Raw genomic sequence first — 18,977 nt, 5'->3', positions numbered from 1 at the left:
TGCATTATCTCCAAGTTATCTGTCTGAACAACTACACTCCTAGCCCGTCTCGAGACCTAAGATCTGGTAATCTAAATCTACTCGCTGTCCCTTGCTCTAGGCTCAAACGCAGAGGAGATAGAGCCTTTTCGGTGGTGGGGCTTAGATTGTGGAACAGCTTGCCAGTACAACTTATCTTTTAAATCTTTGTTAATGTCTCTCCTCTGTATGTTTTAATTTTTGATTTTGTTTATTTGACTTCCTTGTTTTCTGTTTTCAAATCTGTGTATGTAGTTTCTTAGTTGTTCTCTTTTCGATCCTTATAGTTATTTGAGCTTGTACAGCACTTTTGGTCTTGTGGCTGTTTTCAATGTGCTTTATAAATAAAAGAACTGAACTGACTTCTTGACTGTGTAAAAACTTTCAGTCAACACTTGAAACCACAAATGTTCTTTGCTCGAAAGAATAACGAAAGATTATTGCTACTACATTTACTACAATTAATTGTAGACAGTGTTGTAAAACAGTTCAGTACTGTATAGTTTAAAGGCAGGTTCAGAGGATTTTAGGCACGATTTGGCCGTCTGAGACAAATTTTGTGAACCCCTCTGATCCTATAGACAAAAATCTGAAGTCTTTTCACAAGTTAGACATGTTCACTTACAGCTGATTAATGACCATTGTGATCAAATTTGACATCTGATGAAATTGTGCTAATGAAGTTTTGATGCACAGTCCTGAAGTGTGATTTCTCCTACGACAATAGTTAAATTAATAACCAATAGAAGCGCACAACCTAATGATGCACTTAGTGAGACAACAACAAAACATCATTTATTGGCCTAAAATTACAATTTTATGTAGGAAATAACACACAGAATGCAGAGTTTTTTTCCCCTATTTTTACAGAATTGAATACAGTTATTTAATAGTGTGTATGCAGTGTTAGACACTGAGTTCTATCTATTGTTTAAGTGCACTTCACTGTTGGAGTGTCACTGTTATACTTGCATCAAATATTGTGCATATTTTCAATATTTAAAAGACTTCAGGAAAGATGTCAATAAAACAACAATAAATCTAATAATTGCACTTAGTGTTAGGTACGTGCCACCTAATATGGCCTAATAGTCCTAGGAAAGCAACTGTCATTTTACATTGCAGTCATTTAAATGTAAGTACAGTATTTATTATAGCTGTGTGTCATAATACAGTAGTGAAATATGGTAGCCTACTGTTGTGTATAGGGGAAAAGTTAGAGGAATTACTATGATCAAAATACATTTTCGACCCTTCTTTAGCAAGCTAAACATTTTATTTTGTCATATTTTACATTACATGTTATACATGTAAATATATTTCACACTTAACATCATATATTTTTTTTATATTTCAGAATATATTTCAAAATGATAAACATAAGTGAACAACAATGCAAATATATTTCAATGTATTTGGAATATATGCCACATATATTTTTGACACTTTAAAATATATTTCAATATATATTTTTTTCTGTATGGGTATGAATAGAAAAAAGTCGAGTGAAATCCTGGTTGGACTTATTAAGGGTTATGATGACAATGATTATACTGTATACATTTTGAATATGAAGAGGACAGAAGAAATTATACTGTAATTCTCTATTCACCATTAACAGTGACACTGAATCTCTTGATAAACTCCTTATTCCTAATAACAGTTCTTAGTTGATAAAGTCCAGAGTCTGTGGTTCTGATGTCACTGATGGTCAGAGATCCAGTCTGATCCAGTTTCAATCTGTCTCTGAATCTCTCATCATTATCATATCTAGTAATGTTCATGATCACTCTAGTGATGCGAATGTTTCCAAACCTCCACTGGATCTCTTCATCTCTCTGTATGTCTGTAAGATCAGGGTTTAGAGTGACAGAATCTCCCTCCATCACTGACACTGACTTCACTGCATCTGTGTCACCAAACACACCTGGAGAATAAAGTCAAGTCCAGATTCAGCATTATTTGTGGCAGCTTGCATTTTTGTCTTATTTTTACTTTTTTTTTAATCATTAAATTTATAACATTTAAAAAAGTATATGGTATATGATCAGTGTCACTGTTTGCATATTGAGCTCGTTTACATGCACGTTCTTTGGCCGATTATGCCGGTTATATGTCATGTAAATGGGAATGATTACGTTTTGACGTCACTACCGGGAAATAAACTGATTTATTAATAAAGTCTTGAAAACATGGTTTAGATGAGGGACCAGACCTACAATTTTAGTAATTCACAGCAAAACAACAACAAAATGCAGCAAATTCAGAAAAAAAGGTCCTGGTGAAATCCTGTTTGGACTAACTCTCTCCCCGCCAATGATGCAGATTTCCAGCTTTCCATGTTTTTACTGTTATCTAGACTATAGGGCAGGGGGCACTATGACATCTTCTGAAAGAGAACTGGATCTCATGATCAAAACACAGGAGAAAAAGAAACAGAAACAAAACGATATCTTATGTAAGCAGATGCATAAAATAATGCAATCATCAATATTAAACAACAAATTAAACAAAACTGTCTAATGTTACTGAATGAAAAGTCGACCGAGGACGAGCTCTAGGACTGTGAAGCATTAAGGGTGTTGATGGACTCGATCTACTCCATCTGTGTTTTGATCATCGTTCTGAATCCGATCCAGACTTAGTTTTTGACAAAAACACCATTTCTCAGATTTTATGTAACTTACCCATATTCAAGTGTTGATAAAAAGGAATGCATGATGCTAGAATACTTTTTGTTTGTTTGTTTTGTTTAAAAACAGAGGGTCTGTTCGTTCTTTTGATATACTGCATATTCCGATATCAATACAACAAAATATTCTGCGGGCCAAGAAACTTTTGTGAAAATGATAAATATTGCTTTAAAAAATAAATTAAAAACGCTGGCGAGAAAAGTGTTAAGGATTATGCCAGTGATTAAGTACTGTTTACATTTTTAATATAAAGAGGACTGAATAAATTACACTGTAATTATGCTCACCATTAACACTAACATTGAATCTCTTGATAAACTCCTTATCTCCAATAATGGTACTTAGTTGATAAAGTCCAGAGTGTGTGGTTCTGATGTCACTGATGGTCAGAGATCCAGTCTGATCCAGTTTCAGTCTGTCTCTGAATCTCTCATCATTATCATATCTAGGATTGTTCATGATCACTCTAGCGATGCGAATGTTTCCAAACCTCCACTCGATCTCTTCATCTCTCTGTATGTCTGTGAGATCAGGGTTTAGAGTGACAGAATCTCCCTCCATCACTGACACTGACTTCACTGCATCTGTGTCACCAAACACACCTGGAGAACCAAGAGGAACAGTTCATTAGACACAGATGAAGGCTCTTGGTGTCATTTTAAATTTAAAAGGTTTAGTTTTTTTTAACCAAATTGCTCTAAACATTCTAATTCTCTCTCTCTCTCTCTCTCTCTCTCTCTCTCTCTCTCTCTCTCTCTCTCTCTCTCTCTCTCTTTTAGCAGAGAGGCCACATTTGTTTCCCTCTAAACCTCACTTATTGGGCTTATGCTACTCTGAATAATGCCTGAACTTTGTATCTTGAGCACTTCTTGCGCTGCTTTTTGTTTTTTTCCTCTTCTTGATGACTCGCTTAATCTAGTCCTACTTTGTAAGTCGCTTTGGATAAAAGCGTCTGCTAAATGACTAAATGTAAATGTAAATGTGGTTACAGTAGCAGGTTGCGCAATAATTTGCTTTTCTCTGCCACTCTTGTCAATCACATCATGCATCTATCTCACAATAGAGAGATTACATACATTTAGGCTATTTGTCCTTCACAGGAAAAATAGAAATAAAAAGTCATTATTATTATTATTATTTAGTTCATAGGGCTATTATTTTTCAGAGATAGGCCGTGGTGTTTGTTTGTTTGCTTTTTACCTTGTTTTTTTGTGGCCACCTGCAGCTCCGCTTAATTTATTATTATTTGATTCATATTTACATTTACATTTATGCATTTGGCAGACGCTTTTATCCAAAGCGACTTACATTGCATTCAACGTACACATTTTTACATTTTGTCAGTTCATAAGTATGTTGATTTGCGACGGCCTATTGTTGCTTTATTTATTTATTTATTTATTTACAGTGTTGGGGCTAGTTACTCAAAAAAGTAATATATTACATATTACATATTACTCTCAAAAATAGTAATGCCTTACTTTACTTTATTACTCCCTGGAGAAAGTAACTAGTTACATTTTTTTTCTTAATTACTCTATAATTGCCTGAGATGCATCAGATGGAGGGGGAACATACAAAGGAGGAGTGTTCTTTAGGGTCTTTATTACGCCAACAACAGACTGGCACTGTCTAGCACAAATAACTACAAACAACTGTACTTGTACTTGCCGTTGTTGACGCTTCCATTTTTCCCCATCTGTCCCAATAATATCTGTCTGCAGAGCCGCAGAGCCACAGTTTCACCCCAGCAGTTTTACCCGCGCATGCGCAGTTTCAGGTTGTAATTCAAGCCCTATAAATAGTCATTTATATGCAAAATTGTCTATAAAACACAACCGGTCTTCCGACCTTTTACTATTTGCGCGAGGGAGAGAGAGAATACAGCGCTCGTGTTGTTTGAAGGCGGTGAGAGTGAACAGGTTGCGCGCGCGCGTCCGGGGCGCTATATTTTTTTCCCCAGGATGGTAGGGGAAGACTCATGAATATTAATTAGGGAAGTCATCCCTGATTTGCCTTAACTGCCGCGTGTCGACCAATCGGTGATGGTAAATGATACCTCGTGCCAAACCCAGACCAATCACTGTTCTATTCACGCCCTCCTCCCATTCCCTTCTGTTCTCTGTGTTGTGTGCCTTGTGTGTGATGAAGGTGCTGCTGGCAAATGTAACGCAAGTAACTAACTCGGGAAAACTGTAATAATATTACCATTTTCAGGCGAGTAATGCCTTACACTACCAGTTACTGAAAAAAGTAATATTATTGCAGTTATTACTTTGTAACGCGTTACACCCAACACTGTTTATTTAGCCTTTTTATATGGTTGTGATGAGCGCCGAGCTGGCTGTGCTGCCGGTTGCGGGCGGCCAATCCGCCAAAAGGCGGCCGCATCTCCGCTTTAATTATTTATTTAGCCTTTTTATATGGTTGTGCGCCACAAGTTGTGATGAGCGGCGAGCGAGTCGCTGGTGGTGCTGCCGCTTGCAGCCATTGCGCCAATAGGCGGCCGTCTCCTCGCTTTATTTAGCCTATTTATTTGTTTGTGATGCGGCCACAACAAGTGATGAGACCAGGGGCCTGTACCATGAAGGTAGCTGAACAAACTCGGGGTTACAGGATAAGTTTTGAGTTGACAAAACCAAACCGATGCAATCAGGCTTTATTGGTACCATGATGCAGCTCATCAACTTTCTCTGTCAACTCAGGCTTTGATCCTCAAGCTATGATTACTCCACGCGCGCGTGCACATAAAAGAGTGACGTCGACACTGAACAACCAATCGCGGGTCGCGATTTTTCCGCGGAGGAGCAAGAGATAATCATTCATAATTACGATGAATTTAAATATGTATTTCAAGCTCGAAACAATACGGTCTCTGCGGCCAAAGCAAGAGAAGACTGTTGGAGAAAGATTGCTGATTGTTAATGTGTAAGTTAAACAAATACGTTCTATATTTATGTAAAATTATGTATGTATGTGTAGCCTTTACGTGTAATATAGCCTATTAGCCTATAGTCTATTTTTATAATATATAAAAATGTGCATGTACCGGTACTAAGAAAAATTAATATTCATTGATTTTTAGATGCAACCCCAACTCCAAATGTTCTTGGCAGCAGATAAAGACAAAATATAAAAATATAATTCAAAGTGGTGAGTATTTACCACAACCTTTTATTACTTTTGTGAACATTTTATCACAAACACTTGTTTGCAGAAAACAGAAATAAAGAATTAAATTCAGAAAACCAGAATACACTGGTGGAGGAGTTGGCTCTGAGTAGGCAATAAGGGACGGCCGATTATGGATGGGATTACAGGTGCTGTACAATCTGACCCTGGTGCTGGCTCCTCTAAGCAAGTAACACTGGGTACGTGTGCAATACATTACTACTTTTAAGTTTTAAATATGGCTGACTATGTTCTGCAGTAGAGGGAAATACAGTGTCCCTGTTGAAGCCAGCACACATACACACACAGTCTCCCACACAGAGGTCAGTATGCAGCAAACAGAACACCAAACATAACCTGCTTTACAACAGTTATGCTTTACATTGGCATATTTTTATTTATTAGGGTGGAGGAAATGAAGACACTCTGTGTGTTCTCAGACAGTTGCTGATGTGAATGCACTGGGCTTTTTATTATGGCAAACATTTGAATGTGTGGCATAAAAAAGGGACTGGCCCTTACACATCTCTTTTATTGTAGGATTTTTTCACAACCTGCCCCAGAAACTGAGGCCTCTACCTCAATGGGCTTCAGTGCTTATTAAAGTATCTCAATGGGATAAAACTGATCTCAGTATGTATATAGTTATATAGTATATATATATATATATATATATATATATATATATATATATATATATATATATATATATATATATATATATATATATATATATTAGTATAACTTATTTAACCAAGTAACACTTTAGTATGAATATTTATTAATGCAACTTTCTCTTGCTCTCTTTCTCCCTCCCATCCCACAAAACCAATAAAACAGTTTGAGACATATCTGCAGTCAATGTGCTTTTATTAAGTGTAATATTGTAATATTGTAATTGTAATATATATATGTAATATATATCTGCACCAGCTGGGTGGTCAAGTGTGATCGGGTCAGTTTCATCGGGGAGAAGCTGGTTTTGTGTTGTTTCTCGCTCTTTCTACTGGTGGCTATATTGTGCAGAATGGCACATGCAGCCACTATCTGTGATGCCCGCTCTGGTGACTCTTAAGGGCCGAACACAGTTGAAATGTGCCTTTAGGATGCCAAAGGTCATCTCTATCTTCACTCTGGTTTTACTGAGGGCCACACTGAAGTGGTGCTGTGGCCCTGTCTGAGGGTCATGATAGGGGGTTATTGTGTAGGTTTTTCTATCTCAGTTTAAATGAACAGTGTTTTGTACTGTACCAAATTTAACTTGCTTTCCTCAAAGCGCTGACACAACACCGACTCACAGAAAATTCGTGAGACAAGCACTGGAGCCAGGCCATTTGGCATCCAAACTTGATCATATATGTTCATGACCACAAGTCGTCTGCAGATGAAATGTTTAGTAAATCATTGTTATATCTGTTAATGTTACTATTAATTTAAAGATTCATCTCACAGAAAATAATCATCTCACATATTCACATCATCTCTACCTGAACATTATGGCTGTGATAGGACTTCCTATTAACATAATCTGCCTCATGTTCCCTAGAGCAGTGGAGATTGGAGCAATAGACTGCATACATGTTGCAATGACTCTAGGGAATCCTATCATAAGATTAACAGAAGAATAATAAAAAGAAGATTCAAAATAATTCTTAACATGTAGGCTATTATATATTGTATAGTACACTTGTGAAATTTGCTTTAAAAAAAAAGTGTTCATGTGATGTCACCCTATCAATATATCTTACTGGCAATTTTATAAAAGCCCTCTTTTATGGACATGGTCGATAAATGTCCGGGGAACACTAATGAAACTTTTCATGTACTCCTGCAGAGCGAGGACCACCTTGGTTTGACTAACCGTGTTTTCCCCTAGCTTCTGTGCGTCACCCACCGTGCAAGAATGTACCACTTGCAAAAAAAAACAAAAAACAAACAAACAAAAAACCCGCAACGCAATATTTGCGGTACAGTAAGTGCATGAATTCGACGTGTTAAATTCTTTATGTGCGGCTCAAGAAGTTCGCAAAGATAAGACATTCCTTCCGCGGAAAATCTGTATCTTTCAAACAAGTAACTATCAGTTAAGGCAAGGGGATTTTGTCTGGCTAAAAACTCTTTCTCTACGAAGTGCTCGTCAAACAATTTGCGCTGAGATGTCCACCGGATTTGGAAGAAAAGGTGAAGTCATTGCAACAGCAGACACTGGGAATAAGTTACGTCACCTATGTTTCTTTGCTCTCAGCTGATTGGTCAAACTTCGGTCTGAGATCTTGAATCCAGAACATAACCTGCCCCGGAGCAGGTTAGCCGTGCAGCGTAAGATACCATGGCAACGAACACCGATTAAAGCCGAGCTACTTTCATAGTACCTAAAACCCAGGGTTGGCGGAAACTAAGCTGAAACATAGCTGGCTAGCCACCTAATCCGGCTTCATGGTACAGGCCCCAGGCGGCCGCAGTGGCATTTGCCCACATTGCCCAATGGCCAGTCCGTCACTGCTGCGAGAGGTGTGTGAGTGCTGCTGACAGTGTACTTCTTTCTGTAAGTTTTTCATTATATCTCTTTTTTTTTTCTTGCGGATCTGTTATCGTTTTTAGGGTCTAATTTAAACTTTTTGTGTCAAGCGCTGTTGCTATTTTCCCGGCGGGATAATTGACTCTTGCGCCTAGCGCAAATCTAAAAGGGGTTGGTCTGAAGCAGCTTCATTATTCATAGGTGTGGTTTGGACGTAACGTAAAATAAACCAATCATAGCGTTGAGCACACGCTACATTGATTATGGCCAAGCATGCGCCCTTAAAACAGCATATGAATAACATGCGCAACGCGCCACTGACTTTAAACTGTATTTTTTCAGCCAGTGGCGGAATTGTTTTCTAAACCTGTAAAATAGCATGAGGGAACGTTTGCGCCGGAACACGCCTCCTTTTTTGCGCTGAACCGCCCAGGGAGCGCAAGTTCATTCCCTAGTTTAGCGACATACATCTGTGGAGGGAAAAGTGCGCTTTGCGCGGGTGCAAAATAGGAATGATACATGCGTTGGTGTACAAAGTCAATTGCGCTGGGTGCAAGATAGGGCCCATGGTGTTGAATGCAGATTGTCTTTAAATGTCTCTGCAAAGATGACTTTACAAGGCAAGGATTACACAATATTTATTAGCACAGAGTCGATGAAATGTTTTAATTGTGGCAGATATGGACATATAAAGCAGACATGCCCATTAAATGTTGAGGCTGTGAGTGTAGTGGAAAATGAGGATGAACCTGCTAATGTACAGCAAGTAATTCCAGCTACAGAAAACCATAGTGCAGGTGAGAAAAATGAAGAACAAGTTGAGACGATGACTCTGTTTGGTGATAGAGCACATCAAATTGTACTTGAATCACCAAGCAATGTGAGTGCAAATGAACATTCTGTTGATTCAGATGCACTTTTGAATGATGGAGTTGGAAATGACTCTTAGTTACTGTGGAAAAAAATGAAGTGGATGATTCTAATGAACAGATTAAGTTTGCGGGGGAGACTCAAATGCTGGTTGAAAATTTGTCACAGAATATAATAGACTCACCACTAGAGCTAGAACAAGGTGAATCTCAGTTGATTGACTATGATAGTGCTGACAGTGATACATCAGATGAAACGGGTGTGACTGAATTAAATTCTCAAGGAAATTCTAAAGGGAAAGCTTCCAGTTTTAAACTGAAGTCTCTTTATTCTGTTCAGCAGATTAATAATTTCCTTGATGCTACATTTATTCAGCGAAGACCTAAACTTGAGACTTATTTTCCTGATTTACAACTTTTTGTTGAATCTGTTTCTATGGCTATGAGAAAAGCTACACTTGATGAAATTGACCAGCCCAAACATTACAGACTTAAGAAACACATGAGTGCTGTTAAGCAAAGATTGAAAGTCTTCCATAAGAAATAACAATATAGCCATGATTCTCCATGCATTTATTTTTCTGGGGGGTTTTTTGAGCCCCTTTTTTATTTACCACATGACATTCTTAAACATCGGGACCTTTAATGTTAATGGTTGCCAGGGCACAACTAAGAGAGCTGCTTTATTTGATTATTTAATCTTTAAAAAAGCACATATAATCTTGCTTCAAGAAACCCATACAGACTTACAAAATCAGGCACACTGGGTTAGAGATTGGAAGGGAAACACTTTATTGAGTCATGGAACAAATTTAAGTGCAGGTGTTGCCATGCTCTTTTTGTCTCGTATTGGTAATCAACCAGTAATGCTTGAAATTATGCCTGGTAGAATTTTGCGAGTAGATATTACTCTTGGTGAAATTGATTATACCTTCTTTAATGTTTATGCACCAAGTGTTGGTCAGGAGCATGTACTTTTCTTTGGAAAACTTTCTGATGCTCTGTTACAGTGTCCTCAAGATAATGGGGGGTGGGGGGGGGGTTAATTGTACAATAAATCCATCTTTAGATCGGAATCATGATGAACAAAATATCATGATATTATCTGCTGGAATTTTGAAAAATCTGATTGATTTCCATGACTTTGTAGATTTATGGAGGGAGGCTTTTCCTGGGATGAGACAATATACTTGATTAAAGAGAAATTCAAATAGATTATCTGGAGCCTGATTGGATCGGTTCTATGTAAGAAAAAGACACAGAGATAGTTTTTTTAATAGTTGTATTTCTCCCTCTTTTCTCTCTGATCATCACCATTATTTTTCAATGTCTGTCTCTGTTGTATCTTCTAAAATCTATAAATCACAGTGGCGTTTCAATAATAGACTTTTACAAGATCACAATTTTCTTCAATCTTTCAATATTTTTTGGGAATCTTGGAGAGAAGAGAGAAATAGATTTCAGTCACTAAGTCAATTGTGGGATATTGGCAAAGTCCATATACAGATATTTTGCCAACAATATACTGCACAAAGTATCGGAAGCCTAAAAGAAGAAATGAAGATTCTCGAACAAAGCATCCTTGAACAAAGCGGCAGGAATGTTCGTGATGACCTAACTTCTGTTGATCACATCACAGAGAATAAGCTTCTGTTGAAAAATCTGTTGGAGGAAAGAGGAACATTTGCTTTTTTAAGAACTAGATTTTCCCAACTTAATGAAATGGACAGTCCCACCACTTTTGACTTGAAAAAAAGCCAAGGGAGCAAAAACAATTTCATCAATTGAAACTTCCAAATGGCCGAGTGACAACTAATCAACAAGAGATTCAGTCTTGTGCAATTTCTTTTTATGAGGACTTGTATTGTTCTGACCAGTGTGATGACTCAACAACAGACCAATTTTTACAGGATTTGCCAAACATTTCAGAGGATGAAAGGTTAAAGCTTGACAATCCTTTAACCTTTTCTGAGGTTTCACAGGCTGTTCAGGAGTTGAGCCTCGGGAAGTCACCTGGGTTGGATGGACTTTCAGTGGAATTTTACAAATCCTTTTGGAAACTAATGGGCCAAGATTTGTATGATGTCCATTTAGGATGCATTAATGGAGGGACTCTACCGTTAAGTTGCCGGAGAGCAATGTTGACATTGATCCCCAAAAAAGGAGACCTTGGATGCCTAAAAAACTGGAGACCAGTTTCACTGTTATGTGTTGATGTTAAAATCTTGTCAAAAACATTGACTAACAGACTTAAACAACATATGGCAACCATAATCCACGTGGATCAAACTTTTTGCATCCCTAAGCAGACAATTTTTTACAATTTATTCTTGGTGAGAGACATCATTACTGTTGCAAAAAGATACAAGTTGGACATTTGTTTACTTTCTTTGGACCAGGAGAAGGCCTTCGACCGAGAAGACCACCACTACATGTTTAAGACTCTGGAAGCTTTTGGATTTGGTCCATACTTTGTATCTTGTATTAAGCTGCTGTACAATGATATTTATAGTATGCTTAAGATTAATGGATCTTTGACTAGATCTTTTTCAGTGACCAGAGGCATAAGGCAAGGCTGTCTTCTATCAGGCCTTCTGTATGCGATGTCTATAGAACCACTTTTAGTTATGCTGAGGAAACAGTTATGTGGTGTCTCTCTTCCTGATTCCCCTGAAATTGCTCCCATTAAACTTACTGCTTATGCGGATGATGTAACGATAGTTATAAAACACTCTGAGGATATTAACAGATTAACTTCTTGTTTAAATAATTTTCAAAAAGCATCATCTGCTTGCATTAATTGGGAAAAATGTACATCTTTTTTGCTGGGTGATTGGCAAATTTTTGTACCTCCAAAATTGCCAAAACAGTGTAAATGGGGCAGGGATGGATTCAAAATGCTTGGAGTTTATTTTGGGAATGAACAATATGAAAATGAGAATTGGGAGGGATTAATTGATCGTGTTAATGGTAGGCTTTAGAGATGGAGATGGCTACTTTCGCAACTTTCTTTTAGAGGAAGATGCTTAGTCATTAATAACATAATAGCCTCAATGTTGTGGCATAAGTTTACTGTTCTAGACCTTCCAAAAGACTTGCTTAAATGTGTTCAAAAAGCATTGGTTAATTTTCTCTGGGATGGATGTCATTGGCTTCCTCCAGGAGTCCTTTACCTTCCAGTGGCAGAGAGAGGTCAAGGGCTTATACATCTGGAGTCAAAGATCTTGGCAATGAGGATGCAAACATTGCAGAAACTATTGTATAGTTCAAATGATGTGCCTTGGGTGTGTTTCGGGAGATCTATACTTAAAGAGATTGGTGGAATAGGTATTGACAAACAATTATTCCTAATGAAGAAAACTTTTGTCAAAAAGTTTTCTGATCTGTCTTTTAGGTTTTATTTCTCAGTGCTCAAATCATGGGACTTGTTTGAAATATCAAGAACTGCTGAGGAGCATTATGGTGTGGAGGAACCTATTTTTTTTTAATCCTCTTATTGAGCTTCCATCAAATATATCTCAATCTTTAATCAATAGATTTTTGAATACTGGTGTCACTAAAGTTATTGATTTGATTGATTTAAGTAGAGGACAATGGAGAACTTCACAGTCACTTGCTGATCAAGTTGGCTTGAATTCTCTTAGAATTATAGAAGGATTTGTTAGGGGTTTTAAATCCTCCATTCCTCTATCATTTGATCATTTTGTTAATCATGTTTTGGAAGATGGTGTAGTATGGCTGAACTTTCCTCAGTTAAAGGTGTTTCCTAAAGAATGTGGCATTGATGACTCTGGTTCTGTTTCCTTATTGAAAGGCTATGTAAAATTGGTTTTTGATTGTATAGGAAAAAAAAAATAGTGTATCACATATGCGTTAAAACTTTACATTTGGGTCAATTGAAAGGAAAAGTCGATACTAAATGGAGAGCTCAACTCTCTATATCTGAAGATACTTTTCCATCTTGGAGACTTTTGTATAAACCTCCACTTTCTATGAGATGTGGTGATCTTAATTGGAGATTGATCCATTGTATCCTAGCTACAAATCAATTTGTTGCCAGGATGAATGAAAATGTTACATCGAATTGCCCATTTTGTGATGCTCTTGATACTATTTTTCATATTCATATTTTTCAAAATTAGGGTTTCTGTATACCAATAGCTTATTTATATTGAGCTGTTATTATAAGAAATCTTTACGAGAACAATGTGTACTTGCTAAATTTGTCATTGGTCAAGCTAAATTAGCTATTTTGAAATCTCATCAGGAAAAGAATGCAGGAAGAGACATTTGGTGGCCTTGTTCAAATCCTTAATGGATGCACGAGTGGTTATAGAACATACATATTACAAGCATGTTAATAATGTTATTTTCTTTAAATGGAGATAATGTGTATCTACATTTTTATGTAGAATAAAGGTGTTGTAAAAGTCAAAGTCTCTCTCTCTCTCTCTCTCTCTCTCTCTCTCTCTCTGTGCGTGTGTGTGTGTGTGTGTGTGTGTGTGTGTGTGTGTGTGTGTGTCTGTGTGTGTGTGTGTGTGTGTGTGTGTGTGTGTGTGTGTGTTTGTGACGAGTCAGTTTGTGAGATTTATCCAGTTCAAACCAGTCAGGCCTGGGCTGGACAGGAAGGACTGCCCGATGGCTCGGGGCCAGCGAGAACGATTGTGGCTGTTCTGCAAACTCAGTTTGGTGTTTCGAGACTTTCGGTTTCATTTGATAGGGAGAAGGATGACCACCATCAACGCTACAATCAATATATATTAGGGCTGTCAATCGATTAAATTTTTTAATCGATTAATCGCATGATTGTCGTGAGTTAACTCGTGATTAATCGCATTTAATCACATTTTTTTATTTGTTCTAAATATACCTTAAATTAATACTTTTCAAGTTTGTAATACTCTAATCAACGTGGGCATGGATAAATATAGATGCTTTATGCAAATGTATGTTTATTATTGAAACCATAGTCAATATAGAGCATGAAGACGAGACATGTTTCAGAGGTCATAGATGTTTTTTCAAAGAACTTGTTCATGTCTATTAGACACATGTAGAAAGAACAAAGAAATGCCATGTTCCCATTACTTCTCTTTCTTTGCACTGAGCAATTTACTAACAAAAAAATGTTTAGATTTTTGCATGACAGGGCAGCTCTTCTGAAAATGCTAAATGTACATTTAGCATTTATTATTACATGTAGTTTGTCTCTCTCTGTGCCCATTTTGATGAAGCTAAATTCTCAATAAAACAGTTTTCATTGGTATATTTTACTGTTTCTGTTGTCAAACAACGGAATGAATTTGAAATTGTGACTGAAACGCGACCCAATAAACATAACCAGTTCTCCCTTCCAAGACGTTAATCTGCACAAAAATTCTGATAATCGAGCCGTCGTCTGGTGAAATCAAATACACATAAGCTAAAGACAATATCCGTGTATATTTGTAAAATTAGAGAAGCAACATAATATCTGTTTAACTGAATTAAAGCGCTGCTCCTCCGCGCGAGACGCAGAGAGAGAGAGAGAGAGAGAGAGAGAGAGAGAGAGGCGCGCGCGTGCTGAGAGAGCAGTACCGGCGGTACCGGTAGATTCTCAGAAACTAAATAAGGTTTGGGCGCTTTGTTGAAGGAAAAAAAATCGCTAAAGGGGTCTGCAATGTCGCTAAGTTGCCAACACGGTGTATCTCCATTTCTCCAACTAGGGGTTGGGCCACGGGTCAAACAGAAAATATGCGCTGCGTTAATCGCCCGTTAAAAAAATTAGTGCCGTTAATATGATTTTGCGTTAACGCGTTATTAACGCGCTAACTTTGACAGCTCTAATATATATATATATATATATGTCCCCAGATGAAAATGATTGTAGCGTTGATAGTGGTCATCCTTCTCCCTATCAAAATCAGTAAGTCCACTCCACATGATGCACGACTGCGTAAAAGACAGTAAAAGTAGCCTACAGTGTAATTTTCTACTCACCATTAACAGTAACATTGAATCTCTTGATAAACTCCTTATTCCCAATAATGGTTCTTAGTTGATAAAGTCCAGAGTCTGTGGTTCTGATGTCACTGATGGTCAGAGATCCAGTCTGATCCAGTTTCAGTCTGTCTCTGAATCTCTCATCATTATCATATCTAGTAATGTTCATGATCACTCTAGCGATGCGAATGTTTTCAAACCTCCACTGGATCTCTTCATCTCTCTGTATGTCTGTAAGATCAGGGTTTAGAGTGACAGAATCTCCCTCCATCACTGACACTGACTTCACTGCATCTGTGTCACCAAACACACCTGGAGAATAAAGTCAAGTCCAGATTCAGCATTATTTGTGGCAGCTTGTATTTTTGTCTTATTTTTACTTTTTTTTTTTTAAATCAAAAGTATATGGTATATGATCAGTGTCACTGTTTGCATACTGAGCTTGTTTACATGCACGTTCTTTGGCCGATTATGCCGGTTATGTCATGTAAATGGGAATGATTACGTTTTGACGTCACTACCGGGAAATAAACTGATTTATTAATAAAGTATTGAAAACATGGTTTAGATGAGGGACCAGAACTACAATTTTAGTAATTCACAGCAAAACAACAACAAAATGCAGCAAATTCAGAAAAAAGGTCCTGGTGAAATCCTGGTTGGACTAACTAACTCTCTCCCCGCCAATGATGGAGATTTCCAGCTTTCCGTGTTTTTACTCTTATCTAGACTAGGGCAGGGGGCACTATGACATCTTCTGAAAGAGAACTGGATCTCATGATCAAAACACAGGAGAAAAGAAACGGAAACAAAACGATATCTTATGTAAGCCGATGCATAAAATAATGCAATCTTCAATATTAAACAGCAAATTAAACAAAACTGTCTAATGTTACTGAATGAAAAGTCGACCGAGGACGAGCCCTAGGACTGTGAAGCATTAAGGGTGTTGATGGACTCGATCTACTCCATCTGTGTTTGATCATCGTTCTGAATCCGATCCAGACTTAGTTTTTGACAAAAACACGATTTCTCAGATTTTATGTAACTTACCCATATTCAAGTGTTGAAAAAAAGAAATGCTTGATGCTAGAATACTTTTTGTTTGTTTTGTTTAAAAACAGAGGGTCTTTTCGTTCTTTTGATATATTGCATATTCCAATATCAATACAACAAAATATTCTGGGAGCCAAGAAACTTTTGTGAAAATGATAAAAAAAATGCTTTAAAAAAATAAAAATAAAACGCTGGCGAGAAAAGTGTTAAGGATTATGCCAATGATTAAGTACTGTTTACATTTTTAATATGAAGAGGACTGAATAAATTACACTGTAATTATGCTCACCATCAACAGTAACATTGAATCTCTTGATAAACTCCTTATTCCTAATAATGGTACTTAGTTGATAAAGTCCAGAGTCTGTGGTTCTGATGTCACTGATGGTCAGAGATCCAGTCTGGTCCAGTTTCAGTCTGTCTCTGAATCTCTCATCATTATAATATCTAGTAATGTTCATGATCACTGTAGCGATGCGAAAGTTTCCAAACCTCCACTGGATCTCATCATCTCTGTCTGTGAGATCAGGGTTTAGAGTGACAGAATCTCCCTCCATCACTGACACTGACTTCACTGCATCTGTGTCACCAAACACACCTGGAGAACCAAGAGGAACAGTTCATCAGACACAGATTAAGGTTTCATTTTAAATTTAAAAGTTTTAGTTTTTTTTAACCAAATTGCTCTAAACATTCAAATTTGTTCTCTCTCTCTCTCTCTCTCTATCTCTCTCAAAATCATTGCAAATAGAATCTCACTAAAATATAGAAAGAAAAAAAGTACATTACAGTAAATGTTTTGGTCAAATGAAAAGCTTTAGTGGCAAAATAACTGGAGAAACTTTCAGGCCTACAATAAACAAGACATAATTAGTTGTGCTTCACTGAAATAAAAGCATCTAATCACACTATGTTTCCACATGAGAAATATATCCATCAAAACTAGTGATCAGAGACCTGAATGAAAAACTACATCTAGCATTATTGTAAGAATTGACAGAATCTTTTTCTGGAAACAATGCAGATTTAAAAAGTAGTAAATATGATTCAAATTTGTCAATAAATAAAAAATCTACTTACCAATTAAATGCCATAGGCACACGAAGAATGAAAGTAGTGTATGAGGCATTTCAGTTGATCAGATCTGGCTTGTTGTTTTAAAAAAATAACACGCCTGAAATCTGAAATAAACAAGGAATGTATGACGGATCTCCTAGAAACTTCTTTATTTAGGTTAACGGGAGAGTCGTTGTAGGCTCTCTCTCTATCTCTCTCTCTGTGAGATTTATCCAGTTCAAACCAGTCAGGCCTGGGCTGGACAGGAAGGACTGCCCAATGGCCCGGGGCCAGCGAGAACGATTGTGGCCGTTCTGCAAACACACTCTATTCACACTCTATGGGGTCCTTTAGCCCTGTTTATATATCTTTTAATATATATATATATATATATATATATATATATATATATATATATATATATATATTGTAAGGCCCGCTATATTGGTCCAATTGCCGGTTCGCCAATACACGGGGAAGGTATCACGTGTTCTGTCCTCACTCATGCAAAGTATTTGTTGGTTTATTTTGTTAAGTTCTCGTTAATTCATCTGACTACATAAATGAAAGGTTTTAATAATATCTGTGCCTCACTAAAAGTGAGCAAATGTTTGACTATTTCTTTTAACTATTAAATGAACAATGTCAAGATCAGTTAGAATAATCACATGTAACAATTTATTATGTCAGGTAAATGTATCATGCCAATTTCATAATCAATTCAAAGATAATCGATACAAAACATCAAATGCTCTGGAATAGAGAGAAGATGTAAACCCAACTTTAAGAAATACGTGAGGCTAAGAGATCCCTCTCTCTCTCAGCCTCACGGGCCAATCTGAAGTACAGAAAAGGCCGCAATCTCCCTGCTGCATTTCCTTATATAGACAAACCTTTCACTTGGAAACATGTGCTAACAATAGAAATTTGCATTCAGGGGTAGCACCTCTTGGGGGTGTGTGACCATTTGCTTGAGAGACCATCTTCCTTTTTGTGTCAGTTATCATAAACTCTTAAAAACCTTATTACCTTTTGTTTTAACTATTTGGAAATGAGACATTCGTACCAGTCACACTGTGACATTTTAAATGATACCAAACATGAAAAATACTCTGTGTTAATCATTCACATTAAACTATACATTTTCTTGGGTGAATTCAGAGGATCTGAGTCTGAAAGTGAGGGGGTGGGGGGAGAGGGAACGAGATGTAGATTCGGATGACTCGGAGGTGAGACTTTCGTCTTGATGGTGCATGAGGGCCAGTTCAAATGGTAATCTCCAGAGAGGTCCTTTTGTCCTCTCATGGTCTGGTCACTCCCCGAAACAGACTGTCTGGAATTTCCTAATTTATCAATTCTTACAATATATATATACATATATATTCTGTCCCCAGATGAAAATGATTGTAGCGTTGGTAGTGGTCATCCTAGCCTGGCAAGCCAGACTTACATCAAGATGTTAGGTCTGGCAACTCACCATAGACACGGCTCAATCCGAGGGGCGGGATAAACAGTGGTCTTTCAAATTCCCTCTGCACGCAATAGGACAGCGCTTCAACCAACCAGAGCGTTTTCCCAACAACGGAGCTAGATGATAGATTCAACTTTTGCCAT

At 37.3% G+C, this 18,977-nt stretch overlaps 1 protein-coding gene across 1 annotated transcript; it reads right to left on the bottom strand.

Moving 5' to 3' along the window:
- Positions 1–792: 792 nt before the first annotated feature.
- On the bottom strand, positions 793–17,608 carry LOC311084487 (uncharacterized protein). The gene is made up of 5 exons (XM_084116549.1): positions 17,388–17,608; positions 16,597–16,905; positions 15,249–15,563; positions 2,999–3,313; positions 793–1,945 (listed from the first exon to the last, which is right to left on the bottom strand). The coding sequence occupies exons 1-5, from the start codon at positions 17,434–17,436 to the stop codon at positions 1,623–1,625; spliced, it is 1,311 nt and encodes a 436-aa protein (XP_083972675.1). The 5' UTR covers positions 17,437–17,608; the 3' UTR covers positions 793–1,622.
- Positions 17,609–18,977: the final 1,369 nt, after the last annotated feature.

Source organism: Abramis brama (assembly GCF_963993115.1).
Source record: "Abramis brama genome assembly, chromosome: 6".
NCBI lineage: Eukaryota > Metazoa > Chordata > Actinopteri > Cypriniformes > Leuciscidae > Abramis > Abramis brama.
Note: the sequence above shows the minus strand (reverse complement) of the source record. Positions and strands in the feature narration are given on the sequence as shown.